The 25,548-nt window shown below is 46.2% G+C and overlaps 1 protein-coding gene across 1 annotated transcript; it reads right to left on the minus strand.

Moving 5' to 3' along the window:
- Positions 1-19,638: 19,638 nt before the first annotated feature.
- Positions 19,639-21,741, minus strand: LOC135976513 (uncharacterized). Its single transcript, XM_065572571.1, has 2 exons — positions 20,851-21,741; positions 19,639-20,250 (listed from the first exon to the last, which is right to left on the minus strand). The coding sequence occupies exons 1-2, from the start codon at positions 21,389-21,391 to the stop codon at positions 19,748-19,750; spliced, it is 1,044 nt and encodes a 347-aa protein (XP_065428643.1). The 5' UTR covers positions 21,392-21,741; the 3' UTR covers positions 19,639-19,747.
- Positions 21,742-25,548: the final 3,807 nt, after the last annotated feature.

A 25,548-nucleotide genomic window follows, 5' to 3' on the forward strand; every position in this document is an offset into this window, starting at 1 on the left:
TATTGATTTCTTCCTGTCATATTCTGCACCGCTTATCTCTTTCCATTAGAACCAGGCATTTATTATCCTAGCTCTACTATTCTCCTTCACATCCCCAAATTCTGGAACCCAGATACTTGAAACTTTGCATTTTCAGTACTGTCTGCCAATCTAGTTTCAAGCAGAATTCTTCAGTGTTCACATTACTGAAATTATACACCCTATACCAGAGGTGGGCAAACTATGGCCGGCGGGCCACATCCGCAGCCTCAGTTCGCTCCGCCGCTGGCGCAATGCTCTGGGCAGCAGGGCTGTGAGCTCCTGGGGCAGCACAGCTGCAGAGCCCAGCCTGACCTGGTGCTCTGTGCTGCGCGGTGGCGAGCTGCCTGTCCTGGTGCTCTGGGCGGCGCAGCTGTAGCGCCGCCTGCAGCTACTGGTGCTCTAGGCAGTGCAGTAAGGGGGCAGGGGGGATTGGATAGAGGGCAGAGGAGTTCGGGGTGGTGGTCAGGGGGAGGGAGTGTGGATAGGGGTCGCGGCGGTCAGAGGGCGGGGACCAGAGGTGTTGAATGGGGGCAGGGATCCCAGGGGGGCAGTCAGGAAGGAGAGTAGGAATTGGATGGGGTGGCAGGGGGCAGTCAAGGGCAGGGGTTCTGGGGGCAGTCAGGGGATAGGGAGAAGGGGTGGTTGAATGGGGCAGGAGTTCCAGGGGGGCAGTCCGGAATGAGAGGAGGGGTTGGATGGGGGGGGCAGTCAGAGGCAGGGGTTCTGGGGGCGGTCAGGGGACAGGGAGTGGGGGGGTGGGCGAATGGGGCAGGGATCCTGGGGGGGGCATCAGGGAATGGGGGGTTGGATGGGGCAGGAGTACGGGGGGGATGTCAAGGAGCGAGAAGCAGGGATGGATAGCGAGCGGGGGCCAGGCCACACCTGGCTGTTTGGGGAGGTACAGCCTCCCCTTATTGGCATTCCATACAATTTCCAAAACCCAATGCGAAACCCTCAGGCCAAAAAGTTTGCCTGCTTCTGTCCTATACTGTTTTCCCTCTGCTTATTTTGAGCTCATGTCTCTCCAATACATCTCTCCATTTACCAAGATCCTCTCCTCACTGCATAGACTATCATTTTAAAACAACATGCACCAAAGTGCCTCCTTCTGTATGTTTATTGTGAGGGTCTCTAGGACCAGGATAAACAAAGGTTCTATGCTGATCCCTTATGCACTCCAACCTTTAATGATAGTTCATGTGTTTCAGCACCACAAGTTCTGATTGTTAGTGTTGCACCTATATATATGGCTTTAATAAGCTGCACAAGTTCTGCACAATCTTCCTCCTCATGCACCACCGGATGACTTCCCTTGGAACTCAGTCAGAGGCTTTTTCCAGATCCATGAACTTCATGTGAATACTTTTCCTCTGCCAGAAACAATTCCAAGCCCATTTGAAAAAGGAAGAGAGTTGGCATCAGGTTGGCAGCAAAAATTTACATAAATTGACACTATGAGTCCTGAAATGAATCAAGAAAATGAGGGGGATTCTAGAAACGATGCACAGTGCCCCCGCCCAAGTGTGGTGGAAAGTTGGCCAGGGCTATGGTACAGCTTTGGACGTGTGCAGTTAAAGAAGCTCCCCAGAAAACTAAGATCAGACAGGCAAGCTGGAATGTCGGCACACTAACTGGCTGTAGCATGGACCCAGCAGAGACACTGAAGAGGAAGATACAGATAGCATACATCCAGGAAACAAAACAGAAAAGGGAAAAGGCCAAAGTGATTGTTGAAGAATACAAAATACTGCAGGGGCTCCAGCTCAAGACATGGAGTAGGTATAGCCCTTGAGAGTAAAATAAAGGAAAGAGAGGCTGACAGTAAATAGAATCAGGTTAAGGATGGTCAAGCTGGCTTTTGAATATGGCCTGCTAAACATAGTTAGTGCATATGCATCCCAATCTGGCTGTGGGGAGGATGAGAAGACAAGTTTCTGAGAAATGTTAGGCACTGCTCTTCAGCAAATTCCAGGAAATAGTTATCAGGGCCCACTTAAATGGACATGTTGGATGAGACAGGTATGGATATGAAGTACTATTAATACAACTCTCAGCAATTGCAGAATCCTCCTTTGTAATCAAGGTTAAAAAATTTCCTCTCAGTCAGTAAGTTCCTTCTCCTCACCCCAATATGCTCTGGATCTTGGCAGCACCATTTTTGCTGGATGGATACTGAAATGAAGTTTGTTTTCTAACAATGCTCTGTACCCTATATATCCCAGGGTTTTCTAGCCTATTAAATCAACAGTATTAAACATCAGCCTTTCCCTGCTCCTGATGAGAGCTTCATAGAGGCTCCTGCTTTCTCTCATAGCCAGTTGAATTTTCTGACTATCCAGATATTTTACGACACATTGCACTCCATTTCCATTGAATCCATTTCACTCTGTGCCACATCAACTCACAGCAGCTAAAGAAGCACAACACCTTACGGCCTTTTTCCATACTACAAATCTTTCAAACTCTTGGGAGAAATTTTCAATGCGAGTTAGATTCCTAACTGCCATTTGTTCTTTGAAAAATCTCCTCTTGTAGGTCCTTCAAAACTTATTTTTACCACAGTTGCTACTTGCTGGGGTCAAGGTTTTCAAAAGTGACTGCCTAAAGTTCGGCTCCTAAGTCCATACTTAGGTACTGTCATTGTCACAGGCTAGTTGCACCTCTGTCGCCTTTTGGGTCTCTCTGAATGCACCCTTCCCTCAGGCGTTAGGCTTCTTCTCCTTACCTGTGTCTCAGGGGAATCTTATGATTCTTCTACTCTATGTCCACACTTCGAGCTGGAGGTGCAATTCCCAGCATGAGGAGACATACCCGGGCTAGCTCTGATTGAGCTAGCATGCTACAAATATAGCATAACCTTTGTTCAACCAGTTAATAAATAATACTTAGCTCTTATATAGCACTTTTAATCTGCATTTTAATGGCAGCTGGTCTGTCAGGGAGATTGCTCTTTCTTGGGGCTGTGAGGAAGATGGCCCTTATAAATAAAACAATACAAATCAATATATACATCTTCAACAACAGCTAAGAGAACAGAGCAAACCTTCTGCAAAAATATTATTTGTTTAGAAGTGCCTATGTGGTTTTAATGCCTTACAAGGACTTTTGGTTAAGATCTGGTGAAGAAGCACTGTCATATCTGACATGTCCTCTATTGAGAACTATATCATATCCTTGCAGGGGGTGGATTTGATCGCCCAGGAAATGCTTCTATTTCAAATGACTATAATCCTATTTCTTTTCACTATTTCAAGTGTTGTAAACCTCCATCTTTAGCTCCCTAACAATGACATGTGTTTGTTCTTTACAATGTATTGAGTAACATTGTCATTCTGTAACAGGGCTAGAAGAAATTCTAATTCTTATACTGCTCTATGTCACAGTTGTATTGGTTACACTCCCTTTTCTCTTTAGCTCACAACAGATTCTATGGGCATGAGTCTCTAGTTACTTACATGGAATTTATGCCGGTGTAAATCCATTGATTTCAATGGAACTACGCCTGTTTTACACTAGTGTAAGTGAGAGGAGAACCAGGCCCCTTCTTTGGGATACTGAGGAGGGAGGGAACTCTAGAAAAGGAATTGATTTTTCAGACAAGATTTTTAAATGCATTTTCATTCTATTCATTGGTATAGGAAACATCACTTTGTAGCCTATAAAAAAGAAATTGAGAGAGGCTCTTCCAAAGAGCCCCTAAAAGTAAGTCAGCTCATCATGCTTAGTCTTGCTGCTCTGATAACTGGAGAGGCTCAGAGGTTTGTTCTCATGAGGAAGGCTTTTGAACACCCGCAAGTGCAAGAACTCCTCATTGCCAACATGGACCTGAAAGGTAAGAAGAAAGGGACAGTAAGTTCCACAGAATAAAAGCCTTCCAGGGACAGGACATTTTAGCGTGTGAGAGGGCTCCCTCTCTTCCAGCATTCCACTCCTCCAGGCCAACCTGCCTGTCAGACCTACCCTCTCTGCTCAGGGGAATCCACCCTCCTGCAAAAACCCTCAACTTCTGGGCTCAACTTTCCCTGACTGGGCCAGATCTTCCCCCTTTTCCTAGGGGACACTACCTGAGGCTTCTGCTTGTCAGGAGTCCCTAGCTTTGGTCTCCTCTCACCAGCAACCTTCCTCCAAGCTCCTCATCACCAGCTCATAGTTACTGCTCTCCTTCTAAACTCAGCTCTCTGCCAAGCAACTTCTGCCAGCTCTTCCTTGCTGCTTCCTGTTTCTGTGTGTGTGTGTGTGTGTGTGTGTGTCTCTCTCTCTCCCTCCCTGCCATGGTCTCAGACAGTTCTCACCTGCCAATCTTGAACAGCCCCTCCGCCCCGGTGATTGCAGTAGGTGTAGACAGACCTCAGCTCACTTTCATAGAATCATAGAATCATATAAGATTAGGGTTGGAAGAGACCTCAGGAGGTCATCTAGTCCAACCCCCTGCTCAAAGCAGGACCAATCCCCAACTAAATCATCCCAGCCAGGGCTTTGTCAAACCTGACCTTAAAAACCTCTAAGGAAGGAGATTCCACCACCTCCCTAGGTAACCCATTCCAGTGCTTCACCACCCTCCTCGTGAAAAAGTTTTTCCTAATATCCAACCTAAATCTCCCCAACTGCAACTTGAGACCATTACTCCTTGTTCTGTCAAATTACTCCTTGTTCTGTCAATTATTCCTTGTTCTGTCAAGGAGCTAGCTAGATCAAAGCCAACACAAGCGACAACAGCAGTGAGGTCTCAGCAGGACAGGCTAGTTCTGCCCATGCAGGCTGGTCCCGTCTGGTCTTAAAGTCTCTGAGTTGGGCTGGATTGAGACTGGTGACCTATATGTGAAAACCCTGGTTCAAGAGACTGGCAAACAAAGAACTGAAAATGATCTAATGACCCACTGTCTGAGGAGGGGGGAGGGGTTGTTCTGACCTCATCCAAAAACTGACATGAGATTGTGACCCAGACAGAACCAGGTCCTGAGAGAGAACCTGAATTACTTTGAAGCCTACGAGGGTCCTATGTGGGAAACATGTATTGAGTGGTAAGCATGTGTGTGAACTTTTTATTGTTTTATGATACGTTATCTCTGTAATGGTTTTGTTCTGAATAAATAATACTCTGCTGGATGGTCACTGACTAACTCTGTTACTGCTTTGGAGAGACCAGGATGACAGGTGCTGAATTAAACTCAGACCAGATCTACACTTAAAATTTAGGTCAATCTACTTAGGACGGTGAAAGATTTCGTGCCCTGTGTGACGCAGTTAGGTCGACCTGACCCCCAGTGTAGATGCAGCCAGAAAGGATTCTTCCATCCACCCAGCTACCGCCTCTCGGAGAGGTGGATTGTCTACATAGACGGAAAACCCCTTCCATCTGTGTAGGACGTATTTACAAGACAGTGCTACAGTAGTGTAGCTGCCGCACCACAGTTGGGCAATTGTCATGCTGTAGTGTAAACATGCCCTCAGATGTGCCCAGGTGATCCCAGTGGAGGGCAGGAGGAGTTGCCTAAATCCCTGATCTGCAGGGAGAGGAATGTGGGTTCCACCATGAGAAAGGTGACAGCTAGAGCCTGAGACCTTAGCAGGGTGCCCTGAGCCAGCCACAAAGGAGTCATAGGTGTAGTTACCTCAGGAACTGTGCCCTGGTGGCCATGTGCGTGAGATCTGTGACAATGAAGAGGAATTGCCAACGGCAGTTAAAGCAAGTATTGTAGGAGGAAAACACACAGAGAAAAAGTGTCTCCTAGAAGTGGTTAGAGGCAAAAAAGGCATCCTTTAAAAACTGGAAGTTAAATCCTACTGAGGAAAATGGAAAGAAGCATAAACTCTCACAAGTCAAGTGTAAAAGTAAAATTAGGCAGGCCAAAAAAGAATTTGAAGAGCAACTAGCCAAAGACCCAAAAATTAACAGCAATTTTTTTAAAAGTACATCAGAAGCAGAAAAGTGGGGCTACTGGACTATCAAAGTGGTAAAGGAGCACTCAAGGAAGACAATGTCATTGCAGAGAAACTAAATTAATTATTTGATTCAGTCCTCACTGCAAAGGATGTGAGGGAGATTCCCACACCTGAGCCATTCTTTTTAGGTGGTAAATCTGAGGAACTGTCCCAGACTGAGGTATCACTAGAGGAGATTTTGAAATAAATTGATAACAAATCTGGATGACTGGGCAACAAAATGGCAGATGAAATTCAATGTTGAAAACTGCAAAGTAATGTACATTTGAAAACATAACTCCAACTATATTTATAAAATGATGGGGTCTAAATAAGCTGTTACCACTCAAGGAAGTGATCTTGGAGTCTTTGTGGATAGTTCCCTGAAAACATCTCCTCAATGTGCAGCAGCATTAAAAAACCTAACAGAATGTTAGGAACCATTAGAAAAGGGCTAGATAATAAGACAGAAAATATCATAATGACACTATATAAATTCATGGTACATCCACACCTCCAGTACTGTGTGCCGTTCTGGTCGCCCCATCTCAAAAAAGATATATTAGAATTGGAGAAGGTACAGAGAGGGGCAACAAAAATGATTAGGGGTATGGAACAATTTCTGTATGAGGAAAGATTAAAAAGACTGTGACTTTTCATCTTCGGAAAGAGAGGACTATAAAATCTTGGTGTGAAGACAGTGAATAGAGAAGTGTTATTTACCCCTTCAAATAACACAAGAACCAGGGAGTCACCCAATGAAATTAATAGTCAGCAAGTTTAAAACAAAGAAAAGGAAGTATTTCTTCACACAACATGCAGTCAACCTGTGGAACTTGTTGCCAGGGGATGTTGTGGAGGCCAGAACTATTACAGGGTTCAAAAAAAGAACTAGATAAGTTCATGGAGGATAGGTCCATCAATGGCTATTAGCCAAGATGGTCAGAGATGCAACCCCATGCTCTGCGTATGTCTAGCCTTTCTTTTCTAGTAGCTAGGTGTAAACAACATGGGATGGATCACTTGACGATTACCTGTTCTATTCATTTTCTCTGAAGAACCTGGCATTGGCCACTGTCAGAAGACAGGATACTGGGCTAGATGGACTATTGGTCCTGACCGAGTATGGCCGTTCTTATCTTCTTAGGCTCTTAGTATGGGGTGGGTGGGTAATTCACTCTCAGTTTGTTTTTGCTGACAGTGAAGATTGTGCTACTTTTCTTGTAATTTTTTTTTAATCCTTGAGGTTGCCAGTTACTTCATATCAAAACTACCAAAGAGGAAGAAGGCAAAGTGAACACCAGAAAAGAAGAATAGTTTAGTTAAGTGAATGTTTTCAAGGCATAAAATGCTCTTACAACAAATCACATGGCCAGGTTTTCGATCAGCCCAGGAAAGTTTATTGACCTGTTAATCAGGCATTTTGTTATGATGTACCATAGATCTCAGCTGCAACTAAAGGAACAAACTATAAAGGAGCCTAAAGTATTTTTTCATTGGGGAAATAGAAGCTGCAGCATTTGCATGTGGGAATAGAGTCACAGAGCTTAAGGCCAGAAAAGAAAACCACATTGTCTCATCTGCCCTCCTGTATATGGCAGATAGTGTTGCATGTTTTCAGTTTTTACTGATTTTCACTGATAAATTACCATTTTTTTCATTGAAGGAGTTCAGTTTTTAATGATTTACACCCGTTTATCAATCCACTCAGTATTTTTTCGAGTACTTATTTTTGTTAAACACTAACGCTTTATGTGATTGTTGTGTCCTGCAGCTCTGGGATTGAAGCAGTTCCACAGTGTCAAACACAGAACACACACGCGGTGGAGGTTGGAAAAACCAAACAATGTTAATATTGTGCAATGATTGGCTCTCAAGGAGCTGCTGTCTGCCTATTTATTTGCTTCCGTTTAAAGTGGCGCTGATTTGAAACAATCAATCCTCCACAGATAAAGCTATGTAATGCCCCCTATCCACCCAGTTACCTCCTTTGTGCCAATCTCTTTACGAGTTTGGATGGACAGGTTTGGGTTCCTCTGGATCCCCACACAGCCAGTCCTGCCCTTTCTGTGGCTGGCTCCAGACTACCCCCAAAATGGCTTCTCCTCCCTCTAGGGCTCCCAGGGAAGGGCATCTCATTCCCTGTTGGTCAGACTTGCTCTTCTTCCCAGGCTTTTCCTTGTCAATCATTTCACTCTGCCCCTCCTCTGAGCAGGCACACCTGCAATCCTTCCCCAGACTAAGAGGGGCCCCTGTTGTTTTACATAGTGCCTTTCTTCTTTCCCTCTTGGTTGCTGAGCAGACTCTGAGTCTGCCCTTGCCTTCCCCTTCCTACCAGGGACAGCGTGCCTCTGCCTGAGCTGCCATCACAGAGTCCCAGGAACCTAGGAGGGTTACAGGTAAAAAGGAAACGTGGGGTAATCTATGCCTTGTAACCAACGAGAAAATCAGTGCCTAGAATTTTTCAAGAAAAGTAAAGAAGTGAATGAAGAAGATGCAAGTACTGCAGCACTGAGGTCAGTGCTCACACTAACAGAATAAAGGAGCATGTCGAAAGCAAGAGGCCCAAGAAGCTTAAAGTACAAAGTGAGTTTTGGGATAAACAGTCAATATCAGGAGCTTTCACCAGGGCATTAATGAAAGAGAGGACACAGCACCATTGTGTCAAGGAATTTGTGCATGCTCTTTGTCACGCCGGGCAATCACTGTTAATTGCACAAGGGCGTATTGGTGACTTTATGTGACAATAATGTCCAGCAGAAAAAACCCTTCCTAGTGCAGACAACCTCATTCATAAGTATCTGAAAGAAAATAATGGTGCTTTAGTATCTAAATTGATTGAACGAATTGATGGAAAAGTAGTGATATTTTACGAGTCTCCTGTTGCTTTGGACTGTCCGATTCTTGGCCTTTTGTTTTTGTTTTTTCTTTTATTTCAAAGTGAATAAACCCGCATTATTCTGTGCTGAAGTGACATTCCTCCCCTCTGCCAACAGCTTCCTTCATGGCTAAATTTGCATTAAACTCAATCAGAAACTGGAGCTGCTATGTATTACCTGTCCTGCTGAACTGATTAACATTGAATTGTTAGCAGTTACTGCTACAGAAGAAATGAAAGATGTGAAATCATGCATCATTTGATTCGGGGCCATTTTCAAGCATGCAAACAAGCTGAAGGCTTTGTTTTACACAATGTGAGACAAGCGCAGAGCTGACAGCAGATTACCTACCACTGTTGTGCCACACCAGTGGATGAGCTTGTATTTTGCTGCCAGTCATTAAATAACTCATAGGTTGTGCTAATGCATCTCCTAGATCATCCTGAGTTTGTTGGTTCTACATAAGAACATAAGAACTTATGGACATATGCAAACAGGGGCTGCTAACAGGGAGTTTCGCAAGGGAGTTCTCCAGGTGAAGGAGGAGCAAATACAGCACCCTTGGGGAAAGTGACTGTCTGTAGTGTGCGTTTGTTTGTGCACAAACTTGCTGTGTGCTGAGCTTGTGTTTGTCAGTCTGTTTGTTTGTTTGAAGGACCGTGTGCTGTGGCTGGCAGCTAGAAGCTGTGAGCTTCAAAGGAAGGTCTGAAAACCTCTGGTAATTGGCTGAGCCTTAATCAGTGGACGGGGCATTCACACAAGCCAGGGCTTTAAAAAGCAGTGCACAAGCAACCAGGGAGCTTTCCAAACAGGGGCTGCTAACAGGGAGTTTCGCAAGGCAGTTTGGAAGGGAGCGAGAGTCCCTTGCTGGTTCTATCTGTTTCCCTTTATTCCCCTTAAAACCTATAAACCAAACTACATTCAGAACTTCTTGCTTTAAACAACCCTTTCATTAACTAGGAGACAATGCAGGCAGAAGCCCAGCTGCAGAGTGGGGGCTATCCAGTTTATTGCACTGAGTGCAGCATGTATGATTACCTGCCCTGTGGGCGGGTGGCGTATGTGTGCATTCGGTGCAAGGAGCTCCTGGCCCTCAGAGACCACATACGGACTTTGGAGGCCAGGGTGGCGGAACTGGAGGAGCTAAGAGAGTCAGAGAGGTATGTCGATGAGGCTTTCCGGGACACTGTAGAATTGTCCCACTTCTGGTCAGACAGCCCCTGCACTGTTGAGGAGGATGAAAGGCCCAGGGAAGCAGAGCAGTCAACGGGAGCAGAGAGAAACCTTTCCATAGTTGGGACCCTCCTTCCAGATGGTGCTGGGGTTGTCTCTCGCACTGAGGTTACCTCTTCGCGGGAGGGAACTCCAGTTGCTAGGAAAAGGCAGGTGTTAGTAATGGGAGATTCGATCATTAGAAAGGTAGATAACTGGGTTTGTGATGACCGGGAGAACCGTATGATGACTTGCCTGCCTGGTGCGAAGGTTGCGGATCTCTCAAGGCATCTAGACAGACTTATGTGTAGTGCTGGGGAGGAGTCGGTGATCATGGTACATGTAGGTACCAATGACATAGGGAAAGGTGGGAGAGATGTTTCCTGGAGGCCAAATTTAGGCTGCTAGGGAAGAGACTGAAATCCAGGACCTCTATGGTGGCATTCTCAGAAATGCTCCCAGTTCCACGTGCAGGGCCAGGTAGGCAAGCAGAGCTTCAGAGTCTCAATGTGTGGATGAGAAGATGGTGTAGAGAGGAGGGGTTTACATTCATTAGGAACTGGGGAAACTTTTGGGATGTGGGGAGCCTATACAGGAGAGATGGGCTCCACCTAAACCAAAGTGGAACCAGACTGCTGGCACTAAACATTAAAAAGGTTGTAGAGCAGTTTTTAAACTAGGAGATGGGGGAAAGTTGACTGCTGCAGAGGAGCATGTGGATCAGACAGAGCCTTCTCGTAGAGGAGAGTCTAATGATAGAGAATCTCCAGGTTATTGTCAGGAGCAGAAGATGGAAGAGGATAATGTAAGGGCCAGATCAGATGATAAACATTCACATAAAAAAGAATCTGACACTTCAGAAAAGGGCAGACAAATAAACAGTGACAACTTTTTAAAGTGCTTGTACACAAACACTAGAAGTCTAAATAATAAGATGGGTGAACTAGAGTGCCTTGTGATAAAGGAGGATATTGATATAATAGGCATCACAGAAACCTGGTGGATTGAGAGCAATCAATGGAACACAATCATTCCGGGGTACAAAATATATCAGAAGGACAGAACAGGTCATGCAGCGTGGGGAGTGGCACTACATGTGAAAGAAAATGTAGAATCAAATGAAGTAAAAATCTTAAGTGAATCCACATGTTCCATAGAATCTCTATGGATAGAAATTTCATGCGCTAATAAGAATATAACATTAAGGATCTATTGTCGACCACCTGACCAGGACAGTGATAGTGATGATGAAATGCTAAGGGAAATTAGAGAGGCTATTAAAATTAAGAACTCAATAATAATGGAGGATTTCAATTATCCCCATATTGACTGGGAACATTTCACTTCAGGACGAAATGCAGAGAAAAAATTTCTCGATACTTTAAATGATTGCTTCATGGAGCAGCTGGTACGGGAACCCACAAGGGGAGAGGCAACTCTGGATTTAGTCGTGAGTGGAGCGCAGGAGCTAGTCCAAGAAGTAACTATAACAGGACCGCTTGGAAATAGTGACCATAATACAATAGCATTCAACATCCCTGTGGTGGGAAGAACATCTCAACAGCCCAACACTGTGGCATTTAATTTCAAAAGGGGGAACTATGCAAAAATGAGGGGGTTAGTTAAACAGAAGTTAAAAGGTACAGTTACTAAAGTGAAATCCCTGCAAGCTGCATGGGCGCTTTTTAAAGACACCATAATAGAGGCCCAACTTCAATGTATACCCCAAAATAAGAAAAACAGTAAAAGAATGAAAAAAGAGCCACCATGGCTTAACAACCATGTAAAAGAACTATTAACTAAGGTTTGTAACCTGTCCTTTAAATCGGCTTCTGTACCCAATAACTGGAAGTTAGCTAATGTAACACCAATATTTAAAAAGGGCTCTAGAGTTGATCCGGCAATTACAGACCAGTAAGTCTAACGTCGGTACCGGGCAAATTAGTCGAAACAATAGTTAAGAATAAAATTGTCAGACACATAGAAAAACATAAACTGCTGTGCAATAGTCAACATGGTTTCTGTAAAGGGAAATCATGTCTTACTAATCTATTAGAGTTATTTGAAGGAGTCAACAAACATGTGGACAAGGGGGATCCAGTGGACATAGTGTACTTAGATTTCCAGAAAGCCTTTGACAAGGTCCCTCACCAAAGGCTCTTACGTAAATTAAGCTGTCATGGGATAAAAGGGAAGGTCCTTTCATGGATTGAGAACTGGTTAAAAGACAGGGAACAAAGGGTAGAAATAAATGATAAATTCTCAGAATGGAGAGGGGTAACTAGTGGTGTTCCGCAAGGGTCAGTCCTCAGACCAATCCTATTCAACTTATTCATAAATGATCTGGAGAAAGGGGTAAAAAGTGATGTGGCAAAGTTTGCAGATGATACTAAACTGCTCAAGATAGTTAAGGCCAAAGCAGACTGTGAAGAACTTCAAAAAGATCTCACAAAACTAAGTGATTGGGCAACAAAATGGCAAATGAAATTTAATGCGGATAAATGTAAAGTAATGCACATTGGAAAAAATAACCCCAACTATACATACAATATGATGGGGGCTAATTTAGCTACAACAAGTCAGGAAAAGGATCTTGGAGTCATCGTGTATAGTTCTCTGAAGATGTCCACGCAATGTGCAGCGGTGGTCAAAAAAGCAAACAGGATGTTAGGAATCATTAAAAAGGGGATAGAGAATAAGACTGAGAATATATTATTGCCCTTATATAAATCAATGGTACACCCACATCTCGAATACTGAGTACAGATGTGGTCTCCTCATCTCAAAAAAGATATACTGGCACTAGAAAAGGTTCAGAAAAGGGCAACTAAAATGATTAGGGGTCTGGAACGGATCCCATATGAGGGGAGATTAAAGAGGCTAGGACTCTTCAGTTTGGAAAAGAGGAGACTAAGGGGGGATATGATAGAGGTATATAAAATCATGAGTGATGTGGAGAAAGTGGATAAGGAAAAATTATTTACTCGTTCCCATAATACAAGAACTAGGGGTCACCAAATGAAGTTAATGGGCAGCAGGTTTAAAACAAATAAAAGGAAGTTCTTCTTCACGCAGCGCACAGTCAACTTATGGAACACCTTACCTGAGGAGGTTGTGAAGGCTACAGCTAGAAAAACGTTTAAAAAAGAACAGGATAAATTCATGGTAGTTAAGTCCATTAATGGCTATTAGCCAGGATGGGTAAGGGATGGTGTCCCTAGCCTCTGTTTGTCAGGGGATGGAGATGGATGGCAGGAGAGAGATCACTAATGCGACTCCTAGATCATCCTGAGTTTGTTGGTTCTAAAGTAGAAACTCTAAAGAGACTGGCAAATAAGCAAAATGACCGCCAGATTCTGCGCACCAAGATAATGTTCAATGTTGAAAACTCGGAATCACTGTGTGACACACAGAAAACTCTGGAGTTTTCTCCAACTACTGTCAACATGTTTGCAAATACAGATGTTTACCAGATCCTGACAACTAAAATCTCAGCTGAACTGAGCACAAAAGCTGAAGGAGAAACATATGTCAAGAAAACTCATCTGTTTCTGGAAATCCTTCCGACAGTGAAACATGAGAAAACCAAAAAAAGTGTTCAAAACCTTCAACACAATGCTCAGTGCGAAATGGGAGATGACCGTGGCCCATAATTTGAACCCCAAAGTGTTTGGTAGTTAAGATTCTTTTTGGAATGTCATCTAGCTGTTGCACCACTTCCTCAAGGTGAATTTTGCAGCAGACTATGACCGTTATGCCAGAGTGTTTCAACCATTTGCCACTAAAGATGAAACTTCCAATCTGAAAGGGGAATCTACTACTTACATGAATTTGCCTAATTCTGACAATGTGAAACTGGATGTGCTGGCTTTTTGAAACAGTCATTAAGACACACTTCAGCAAAGTGGAACAGCGAGCTTTCATTGTACCCCCTAATCTATTGATGCAGAGCGCTTATTTTCAAAGTTGGACTGCCTGCAAGACAGGAAGAGGCTCAACAAGATCGAGGATACTTTGAAGAAAATTATGCCAGTGTACCAAACCAGGATTTCTGGAAAAACTATTTGCTCTGAGAGAGACAAAAATACCTTTATACATAAAAAAGTGTCATTATACTGTAGTAAAATGTGTATATCAAAAAAAGTTTTTTTGTTTTTATTTTTCCCCTAATGTTTCAATTTTTTAAATTTTTAACATGATTTTATCCGAGTTTTAAGGGTAACTCAGGACCAACATCCAGCTCAAAACTACAAAAAAGGTGAATAAAGCCATGCAACTAAATGCAGAATTTTATCTCATCACATACACTCCCACAGCCACTCACCAGAGAGCCTATACCTACCACAAGCAAATCAACTGTTACCAACCACATTCACCAAGGTGACCCCCAGGTAATCCCTTTGGGCTGACAGCGATGCTGTGTGGTGAGTTTATATTTCCTAACTTGGGCAGATTTGATTTAGATCTCAATGCTAAATGAGTATACAACTGTTCTCTATGTAAGGTATTCCAAGGAGCCTGGCTAGATAAAAGCACAAACACCGTGGAGCTGTGCCTAGAGCCCCAGCTCCTGGAGTAAAATGATGAAGTCAGGATCTCAGCTTTCACTTAAAAATGTAAATTTCTAGCAAATTAAAACTTTGAAATTATTATCCAAGTGTAACCGATGCAGTGGTGTCTGCCTGGCTCTGCAGACAGCCTGAAACAACATCTCTGAGAGGTGTGAACTGCCACACTTGGCCCCATGGGATTTTTACTCCAATAGACATCACTCTGGGGGTCGCTGCCAACACCACCCATCTGAGAACTCTGTGTGGGGCAGAGGAGTGCAGCAGGCCTGGCAACCTCCCAGATATGCCTCACCTGCAAAGATAAATACTGGGGGAGGCTGCCACTCTTTACTCTCCATTCGGGGAGAAGGGATCCCCATCTCTGCTGCTTTTAAGAGTTGGGGGCCCGGCTACCATTTCTGTCATGGTTGAAGGGGTCTCATGCAGCTTCCCAGCTTTCCAGATGACTGGAAAAAGGCTAATGTAGTGCCCATCTTTAAAAAAGGAAAGAAGGAGGATCCGGGGAACTACAGGCCAGTCAGCCTCACCTCAGTCCCTGGAAAAATCATGGAGCAGGTCCTCAAGGAATCAATTATGAAACACTTAGAGGAGAGGAAAGTGATCAGGAACAGTCAGCATGGATTCACCAAGGGGAAGTTGTGCCTGACTAACCTAATTGCCTTCTATGATGAGATAACTGGCTCTGTGGATGAGGGGAAAGCAGTGGATGTGTTATTCCTTGACTTTAGCAAAGCTTTTGATACGGTCTCCCACAGTATTCTTGCCGCCAAGTTAAAGAAGTATGGGCTGGATGAATGGACTGTAAGGTGGATAGAAAGCTGGCTAGATCGTCAGGCTCAACGGGTAGTGATCAATGGCTCCATGTCTAGTTGGCAGCCGGTTTCAAGCGGAGTGCCCCAAGGGTCTGTCCTGGGGCTGGTTTTGTTTAATATCTTTATTAATGATCTGGAGGATGGTGTGGACTGCACTCTCAGCAAGTTTGCAGATGACACTAAACTAGGAGGCGTGGTAGATACACTAGAGGGTAGGGATCGGATACGGAGGGATCTAGACAAATTAGAGGATTGGGCCAAAAAAAACCTGATGAGGTTCAACAAGGAGAAGTGCAGAGTCCTGCACTTAGGACGGAAGAATCCCATGCACTGCTACAGACTAGGGACCAAATGGCTAGGTAGCAGTTCTGCAGAAAAGGACCTAGGGTCACAGTGGATGAGAAGCTGGATATGAGTGAACAGTGTGCTCTTGTTGCCAAGAAGGCTAACGGCATTTTGGGCTGTATAAGTAGGGACATTGCCAGCAGATCGAGGGACGTGATCGTTCCCCTCTATTCGACATTGGTGAGGCCTCCTCTGGAATACTGTGTCAAGTTTTGGGCCCCACACTACAAGAAGGATGTGGAAAAATTGGAAAGAGTCCAGCGGAGGGCAACAAAAATGATTAGGGGTCTGGAGCACATGACTTATGAGGAGAGGCTGAGGGAACTGGGATTGTTTAGTCTGCAGAAGAGAAGAATGAGGGGGGATTTGATAGCAGCCTTCAACTACCTGAAGGGGGGTTCCAAAGAGGATGGAGCTCGGCTGTTCTCAGGGTATGTCTACACTACGAAATTAGTTCGAATTTATAGAAGCCGGTTTTATTGAAATCGGTTGTATACAGCCGATTGTGTGTGTCCACACAATAAAATGCTCTAGGTGCTCTAGTCGGCGGACCGCGTCCACAGTACGAGGATAGCGTCGACTTCCGGAGCATTGCACTATGGGTAGCTATCCCACAGCTATCCCACAGTTCCCGCAGTCTCTGCCGCCCCTTGGAATTCTGGGTTGAGATCCCAATGCCCGGATGATGCAAAACAGTGTCGCGGGCGGTTCTGGGTACATGTCGTCAGGCCCCTCCCTCCCCCGTCACAGCAACGGCAGACAATAGATTCGCGCCTTTTTACCTGGGTTACCTGGGTTACCTGTGCAGACAACATGGAGCCCGCTCAGCTCAGCTGAGCTCACCATCACCATATGTCCTCTGGGTGCCGGCAGACGTGGGATTGCATTGCTACACAGCAGCAGCTGCTAACTGCCTTTTGGCGGTAGACGGTGCAGTAGACTGGTAGCCTTCATCGGCGATCTGGGTGCTGGCAGCCGTGGGGCTTGCCTTTTGGCAGTAAATGGTGTATTACGACTGTTAGCCATCCTATTACAAGTCGGGTCATCGTACATTAGCAGAGTCTTTCCTGAGCAGCCGATTGTGCAATAGGCCTGAAGACCATCGTCATACACCGCCCGTATTTGCTGCCAAGCACCCAGAAAGATGCCGAGGGCTATCAGTCACGCTGCACCGTCGTCTTAAGATGTAAAAAAATAGATTTGCTCTGTATTCATTTGCTTCCCTTTGCTCTGTATTCATTTGCTTCCCCCTCCCTCCGTCAAATCAACGGCCTGCTAAACCCAGAGTTTTCAGTTTAATCTTTGGGGGGGACCAGTCTGTGACAGTTGTTTGTGTCTCTCCCTGATGCACAGCCACCGTTCTTTATTTTAATTCCCTGTGCCTGTACGCCATGTCGTCACTCGGCCCCCCTCCCTCCTTCCCCTAGTCCGTCAGATACTACGTTTGCGCCACAGCTCAGAGAGCCGAGAAGTGGTTCGCGCCTTTTCTTTGAATTCTGGGTTGAGATCCCAATGCCCGGATGATGCAAAACAGTGTCGCGGGCGGTTCTGGGTACATGTCGTCAGGCCCCTCCCCCCTCGTCACAGCAACGGCAGACAATAGATTCGCGCCTTTTTACCTGGGTTACCTGTGCAGACAACATACCACGGCAAGCATGGAGCCCGCTCAGCTCAGCATAGCTCACCGTCACCATATGTCCTCTGGGTGCCGGCAGACGTGGGACTGCATTGCTACACAGCAGCAGCTGCTAACTGCCTTTTGGCGGTAGACGGTGTAGCATGAGTGATAGCCGTGGGGCTGGCAGCCGTAGGGCTGCATTGCACCAGCCCCTTGCAGGCGATGGTATATTATGACTGGTACCCGTCATCGTCATACTGGTATGGCTGTCAATCATGGCCACCTGGGCAGACATGCTACTGTTTTGATGATGATGGTTACCAGTCGTAATATACTATTTTCTGCCAATTGCCCAGTATTGTCTGCTAAGCACCCAGAAGAGGCCGACGGCGATGCTGGGTGCTGGCGGACGTGGGGCTGGCAGACGTGGGGCTGCATTGCTACACAGCAGCAGTCCCTTGCCTTTTGGCAGATGATGGTATATTATGATTGGTACCCATCGTCGTCATACTGGTATGGCTGTCACTCATGCTGCACCGTCGGCTGCCACCTTAAGATGTAAAAAATAGATTTGTTCTGTGTTCATTTGCTTCCCCTTCCTCCGTGAAATCAACGGCCTGCTAAGCCCAGGGTTTCCAGTTTAATCTTTGGGGGGACCATTCTGTGTGACAATTGTTTGTGTTTCTCCCTGTTCCTGTACCTGTACGCCATGTCGTCACTCGGCCCTCCCTCCCTCCCTCCCGCCCTCCTTCTCCTGGTCCATCAGATACTACTTTCGCGCCTTTTTTCTGACCAGGCGCCATAGCTAGCACTGGGATCATGGAGCCCGCTCAGATCACCGCGGCAATTATGAGCACTATGAACACCACGCGCATTGTCCTGGAGTATATGCAGAGCCAGAACATGCCAAGGCGAAACCCGGACCAGGCGAGGAGGCGATTGCAGCGCGGCGACGAGAGTGATGAGAAAATTGACATGGACATAGACCTCTCACAAGGCACAGGCCCCAGCAATGTGGAAATCATGGTGTCACTGGGGCAGGTTCATGCCGTGGAACGCCGATTCTGGGCCCGGGAAACAAGCACAGACTGGTGGGACAGCATCGTGCTGCAGGTATGGGACGATTCCCAGTGGCTGCGAAACTTTCGCATGCGTAAGGGCACTTTCATGGAACTTTGTGACTTGCTTTCCCCTGCCCTGAAACGCCAGGATACCAAGATGAGAGCAGCCCTCACAGTTGAGAAGCGAGTGGCGATAGCCCTGTGGAAGCTTGCAACGCCAGACAGCTACCGGTCAGTCGGGAATCAATTTGGAGTGGGCAAATCTACGGTGGGGGCTGCTGTGATCCAATTTGCCAGGGCAATGAAAGACCTGGTGATAGCAAGGGTAGTGACTCTGGGAAACGTGCAGTCAATAGTGGATGGTTTTGCTGAAATGGGATTCCCAAACTGTGGCGGGGCCATCGACGGAACCCATATCCCTATCTTGTCACCGGAGCACCAAGCCACCGACTACGTAAACCGCAAGGGGTACTTTTCAGTGCTGCTGCAAGCCCTGGTGGATCACAAGGGACGTTTCACCAACATCAACGTGGGATGGCCGGGAAAGGTACATGATGCTCGCGTCTTCAGGAACTCTGCTCTGTTTCGAAAGCTGGAGGAAGGGACTTTCTTCCCGGACCAGAAAGTGACCATTGGGGATGTTGAAATGCCTATCGTGATCCTTGGGGACCCAGCCTACCCCTTAATGCCATGGCTCATGAAGCCATACACAGGCAGCCTGGACAGGAGTCAGGACCTGTTCAACTACAGGCTGAGCAAGTGCCGAATGGTGGTGGAATGTGCATTTGGACGTTTAAAAGCGCGCTGGCGCAGCTTACTGACTCGCTCAGACCTCAGCGAAAAGAATATCCCCATTGTTATTGCTGCTTGCTGTGCGCTCCACAATATCTGTGAGAGTAAGGGGGAGACATTTATGGCGGGGTGGGAGGTTGAGGCAACTCGCCTGGCCGCTGATTACGCGCAGCCAGACACCAGGGCGGTTAGAGGAGCACAGCAGGGCGCGGTGCGCATCAGAGAAGCTTTGAAAACGAGTTTTGTGACTGGCCAGGCTACTGTGTGAAACTTCTGTTTGTTTCTCCTTGATGAACCCTCCAACCCCCCCCCCCGACCTGGTTCACTCTACTTCCCTGTAAACCAACCACCCCACCCCACCCCCCCTCCCGCTTGCAGAGGCAATAAAGTCATTGTTTTTTCACATTCATGCATTCTTTATTAGTTCCTTACAGAGGTAAGGGGATAATTGCCAAGGTAGCCTGGGATGGGTGGGGGAGGAGGGATGGAAAAGGACACACTGCATTTTAAAACTTTAACTCTTATTGAAGGCCAGCCTTCTGATGCTTGGGCGATCATCTGGGGTGGAGTGACTGGGTGGACGGAGGCCCCCCCACCGTGTTCTTGGGCGTCTTGGTGAGGAGGCTATGGAACTTGGGGAGGAGGGCTGTTGGTTACACAGGGGCTGTAGCGGCGGTCTCTGCTCCTGCTGCCTTTCCTGCAACTCAACCATACGCTCGAGCATATCAGTTTGATGCTCCAGCAGACGGAGCATTGCCTCTTGCCGTCTGTCTGCAAGCTGACGCCACCTATCGTCTTCAGCCCGCCACTTGCTCTGTTCTTCCCGCGATTCAGCCCGCCACCTCTCCTCTCGTTCATATTGGGCTTTTCTCATCTCCGACATTGACTGCCTCCACGCATTCTGCTGTGCTCTATCAGCCTGGGCGGACATCTGCAGCTCCGTGAACATCTCGTCCCTCGTCCGACGTTTTCTCTTTCTAATGTTCACGAGCCTCTGCGAAGGAGAAACATTTGCAGCTGGCGGAGGAGAAGGGAGAGGTGGTTAAAAAAGACACATTTTAGAGAACAATGGGTACACTCTTTCATTACAAGGTCGCATATTTCGGCTTGCAGGCAGCCATCGTAGGCCACAGTGTTTTGGCTTTTTTAACCTTCTTAACCTGCGGGAAAGGTTGCAAACAGCAGCGCATTTCCCATATCAAGGATGAATTGCGTTGTCCATTTAAAATGGGGTTTCAATGTAAAAGGAGGGGGCTGCGGTTTCCCGGTTAACATGCGGCAGAAACACAAGTAAACCACCCCTCCCCCCCCCCACACACACACGATTCTCTGGGATGATCACTTCACCCCTCCCCCCACCACGTGGTTAACAGCGGGGAACATTTCTGGTCAGAAGAGCAGGAACGGGCGCCTCTGAATGTCCCCTTAATAAAATCACCCCATTTCAACCAGGAGAGCTTTCTGGAGATGTCCCTGGAGGATTTCCGCTCCATCCCCATACACGTTAACAGACTTTTCCAGTAGATGTACTGGCCGTGATTGCCAGGGCAAAGTAATCATTAAACACGCTTGCTTTTTTTTTGTAATGTTTACAAATAGTTACAAAGTTACACTCACCAGAGGTCTCCTGTGTGCCCTGAGGGTCTTGGGTGAGTTCGGGGGTTACTGGTTCCAGGTCCAGGGTCACAAACATATCCTGGCTGTTGGGGAAACCGGTTTCTCCGCTTCCTTGCTGCTGTGAGCTACCTACAGTACCTCCATCCTCATCTTCCTCGTTCCCCGAACCATCTTCCCTGTGTGTTTCTCCAGTGAGAGAGTCATAGCACACGGTTGGGGTAGTGGTGGCTGCACCCCCTAGGATCGCATGCAGCTCCGCGTAGTAGCGGCAAGTTTGCGGCTCTGCCCCGGACCTTCCGTTTGCTTCTTTGGCTTTGTGGTAAGCTTGCCGTAGCTCCTTAATTTTCACGCGGCACTGCTGTGTGTCCCTGTTATGGCCTCGGTCCTTCATGGCCTTGGAGATCTTTTCTAATACTTTTCCATTTCTTTTACTGCTACGGAGTTCAGCTAGCACTGCTTCATCTCCCCATATGGCGAGCAGATCTCGTACCTCCCGTTCGGTCCATGCTGGAGCTCTTTTGCGATCCTGGGAGGACTCCATCACGGTTACCTGTGCTGATGAGCTCTGCGGGGTCACCTGTGCTCTCCACACTGGGCAAACAGGAAATGAAATTCAAACCTTCACGGGTCTTTTCCTGTCTACCTGGTCAGTGCATCTGAGTTGAGAGTGCTGTCCAGAGCGGTCACAATGAAGCACTGTGGGATAGCTCCCGGAGGCCAATAACGCCGAATTCCGTCCACACTACCCCAATTCCGACCCGCAAAGACCGGTTTTATCGCTAATCCCCTCGTCAGAGGTGGTGTAAAGAAACCGGTTTAAAGGACCCTTTAAGTCAAAAGAAAGGGCTTCGTTGTGTGGACGTGTCCAGGCTTAATTCGGTTTAACGCTGCTAAAGTCAACCTAAACCCGTAGTGTAGACCAGGCCTCAGTGGTGGCAGATGACAGAACAAGGAGCAATGGTCTCAAGTTGCAGTGGGGGAGGTCCAGGTTGGATATTAGGAAACACTATTTCACTAGGAGGGTGGTGAAGCACTGGAATGCGTAACATAGGGAGGTGGTGGAGTCTCCTTCCTTGGAGGTTTTTAAGGCCCGGCTTGACAAAGCCCTGGCTGGGATGATTTAGTTGGGAATTGGTCCTGTTTTGAGCAGGCGGTTGGACTAGATGACCTCTTGAGGTCCCTTCCAACCCTGACATTATATGATTCTATGATTCCCCTCCAGAGGGGAGGTGGCCCCCTTGCCACCGGTGTTATGATGAATAAATGTCCAGTAGTGGGCGCTATGTTGTGATTATGCACAGCGTAATTTCTATGTATTTGGAGAACTCTGCTTCCAGGAAGTGTTTGGTGAGAGAGAACAGAGTATGTGGAGGAAGGAATAAAGCCTTTATGTTGCACTCTCTCTCTTCTGATGCTTGAACACTGAACATCAGAAGTGGGTCAGTGCCCTCAGCAACGTGAAACCAGAAACAAAGAATATTAATACAAAACCCAACCCCGCATCCAACCACACAATAATGACAATAAATAGAAAACAGGAATCCTGGCAGCATACCAGATCCCTGACCCCAAGCCGAGGGACATGAAAGCGGACGTGTTTAGCAGCTGGGCTTTCTTGAGAACAGAATGGTAAAAGTGTGAAAATTGCAATGGGGCGTGATAAAAAGGAAAGCAAAATAAGAGTAGCCACCCTCTGTGCTCCAACAGCACATTGTCATGTCAGCGGCAGACCTAGAAGATCCATGTAAATGCCTAGAAGCACTCTGTCACTGTGGTGGTGCCTCTCTGGAGGTGCTGAGTGAATTTTCTTAATCACTCTCCACTGTTCTCCGTTCCTGAAGGGCTGTGGTCACCCTTCCCAAAGGAATAACATACAATTCCTGATGCATAAACTTAATGCAGTAACATCTCCAAAAGATATTGCAAGAAATTGCTATATCTGTCAGATGCTACAAAAGCACTTTCCACTCACAAAAATATCATACACAAAAGGTGTCTTTTTAACAAGCATAATCAGAAATCAGATAAATTATGATAAATCCTCGTTCATAAAATAGAGCAGTGGATGGGCACATATTACACACAAACTGGAAAAACCTACACCCACTCTGAACACAAGACGAAAACACAGACGTGGAGGATGGTGAAATACATACACTCTTGTAACCTGATCAGCAGGACACAAAGAAACACAAGCTAAAAAGTGACTAACAGATATTGGAAAAGATTCTCAAAATACCCCCACACAAGGAGCTCTAAGTGCAAGGCAGTCTCTTGTCATAAGAAAGGTTTGCATTCACTCCAACATCAACCCAGTTGCAAGGTATACGTGAGACTCTGTTTAGAACTAAGGAGTGAAAGACCAGCATTCTCAAAACCAGAGAAATCTTTCTTGGCAGCTAAGGTATTTAAGAGATAATTAATTTAAAAAATAAGAGTAACTGTTTATCTATGATGGTATAGCCTATATGGGTATATAACAGAGTGTTAAGTATTCAGGCAGGTTATGGTATTGATGTTTAAATTTGCTGTCTCCAATAAACATGACAAAAGGGATATTTCGATAAATAGCTTCCCAGTAAAGAGAGCTACAGTATGATTCTGTATAGGAATGTACAGGAATTCAGGAAGTGCTTGATGAGAGAGAACAGCGTCGGTGGAGAAAAGAATAAAGGCTAAATATTGCTCTGTCTGGGCTCTCTCTCTCTTTTATGCTTAAATACTGAACAACTGGCATTCCAGTGGAGGGTGAGGCTAGGGTGTAGGGGTGGGGCAGTATGGAACCCTGTGCTGTGCTGTGCTGTGCTGTGCTAAGGTCCTAGATTGTCTTAATCTGTCCTGCCAACAACTGATAGTTAGAAATTGGTGTTATTAAAGCCACAGAGAGAGTCTAGCCAAATGGACCACTTCTCTTCATGTTATATAGCAGCAGCCCGCCAGGTTGCCACACATCAGGGTAAGCCTCCATGAGTCAGGGTAGCAGAGTGTAAGTGGGGTCGGCCAAAATAACAGTGGGCACAGACATCTCACTGATGTCCATATAGTTTGGCAGGAACAAAATACCTGCTTTCCCACTCTGACAGCAAATCTACTCTACTGCGCTATATCGGTGCAGCTGCACTGATGCAGCTGTGCCACTGGAGTGCATCTGGTGTAGACATGCTATGCCAATGGCAGAGTGCTCTTCCGTCGCGAGAGGAGGAAGTATGGTCAGTGGGAGAGCATCTCCTGCTGACATATCACGGTGGGGACATTGCTTTAAGTTGATGTAATTTACGTTGCTCAGGGGCCCGTCGTCTTCATACCCCTGAGTGACATAAGATACATTGACTTAAGTGGTAGTGTAGACCAGCCCTGAGACAGGCCAGATCTCTGGAATACCTGGACATCATGCACTTTGACGACGCATTCAAAGTATACGTCCATGAATGTCCCTTGATAGTCCTCTAAGGTCTGTATAACAAGGAGTAATTATTTTTTCTGCTGATAGACTCATGCACCTTGAGGGGCCCAGATAACAGGCATGTGTGTGCCACTGATAGCCGCAGCACAGTTTGGGAACTCTCTTTGTTCAAAGCCAGCAGTTATTTAGAGGTGTCAAAGTTAGACTCAGGACTCATAGTTTGTCAGACCACTCTGTTTTATTAGCACAGCGCTCTGCTAATACATTCAGATAATGTGAGCCTCCATGCAAGATTCAAACAGTCTTATTTATACAGATAAAAGGGTGCGTACTAAACAAAGGGACAGAGAGAGCAAAATTGTAAAATATGCAAGGAGCACAATATGCATATCCTGCTTCCTTGTTAACTCTTATCGATCTAAGACTAATGCTTCACCAATTGCCCTGAAGTGGCAAGTTAAGCAGTTAATGTCTGCTTTCCTGCCCCCCTGGCTTGCAGCATTTCTCATTTCTACTTAAAGGTACATACAGCATTCTTTAATTCATTCTATTTCTTTAATATAATTCATTTCACTTTCACAGAGGACATTGCCCACCTTCACCACATGTGGGTGCAACCCAGCAATAACTGCCTGGCAAACATCCATCATTACAGCAACAACAGTTGACTTGCCAACCTGAGCGTGGTTACCCACAGATCTGTGACAGTCTGGGATGGCAGCTTCCAGAGAGTTGTAGCAACCTGCTTCTGGCCTGGCATTGCATTTTTCATCTGATGTCCTGAGGTGCATGGGTGAGCTCTTCAGACAGCTCAGGGAACACGGCCTTCCTATGAAATTCTGGGCTAGCTTCTGGGCATCCTAGGTCTCCATGGTGATGGATTTCCACCACTCTGTGCATGTGATCCTGTCCTAGATCTGCTGCTCAGCACAGGGGATGTCATCTTTCATGACAGACTGTCTCCACCTCTCCTGCTCAGTGCCTAGTGTTTAGGCTTTATTGAATGCTTGTAAGTTGCTGCCTGCATTAATCTCCCTTAAAACATCTCTATCCCATATCATAGGTAATATTTGAACATTTGCATTGGAAGACTCTCTAACTGTGTAAATCACCAGATAGGAGAGAAGCATTAACTAGTGGTAAATACTAGTCTCCAACAGAAGTTGTTATGTCCTGCCCTACAAAGCAGGCCCATCGACGCCAGGCGAGCTGTTGTGGAACATAAGAGAACAAAAGATTTTGTTGCTTGTTCCCTTCCATACCCATGAAGAGGAGCCGTGGAACTGAATTCCTCC

Source organism: Chrysemys picta, chromosome 1, assembly GCF_011386835.1.
Source record: "Chrysemys picta bellii isolate R12L10 chromosome 1, ASM1138683v2, whole genome shotgun sequence".
NCBI lineage: Eukaryota > Metazoa > Chordata > Testudines > Emydidae > Chrysemys > Chrysemys picta.

Bases quoted from the DNA above. Each gene is read 5' to 3' on its own strand.
- LOC135976513 (XM_065572571.1), bottom strand. From the start codon at position 21,391: ATGGAGTCCTCCCAGGATCGCAAAAGAGCTCCAGCATGGACCGAACGG. The intron at 20,251-20,850 runs GTGAGTGTAACT...CTCCTCCGCCAG, and splicing joins GGGCACACAGGAGACCTCTG to CTGCAAATGTTTCTCCTTCG.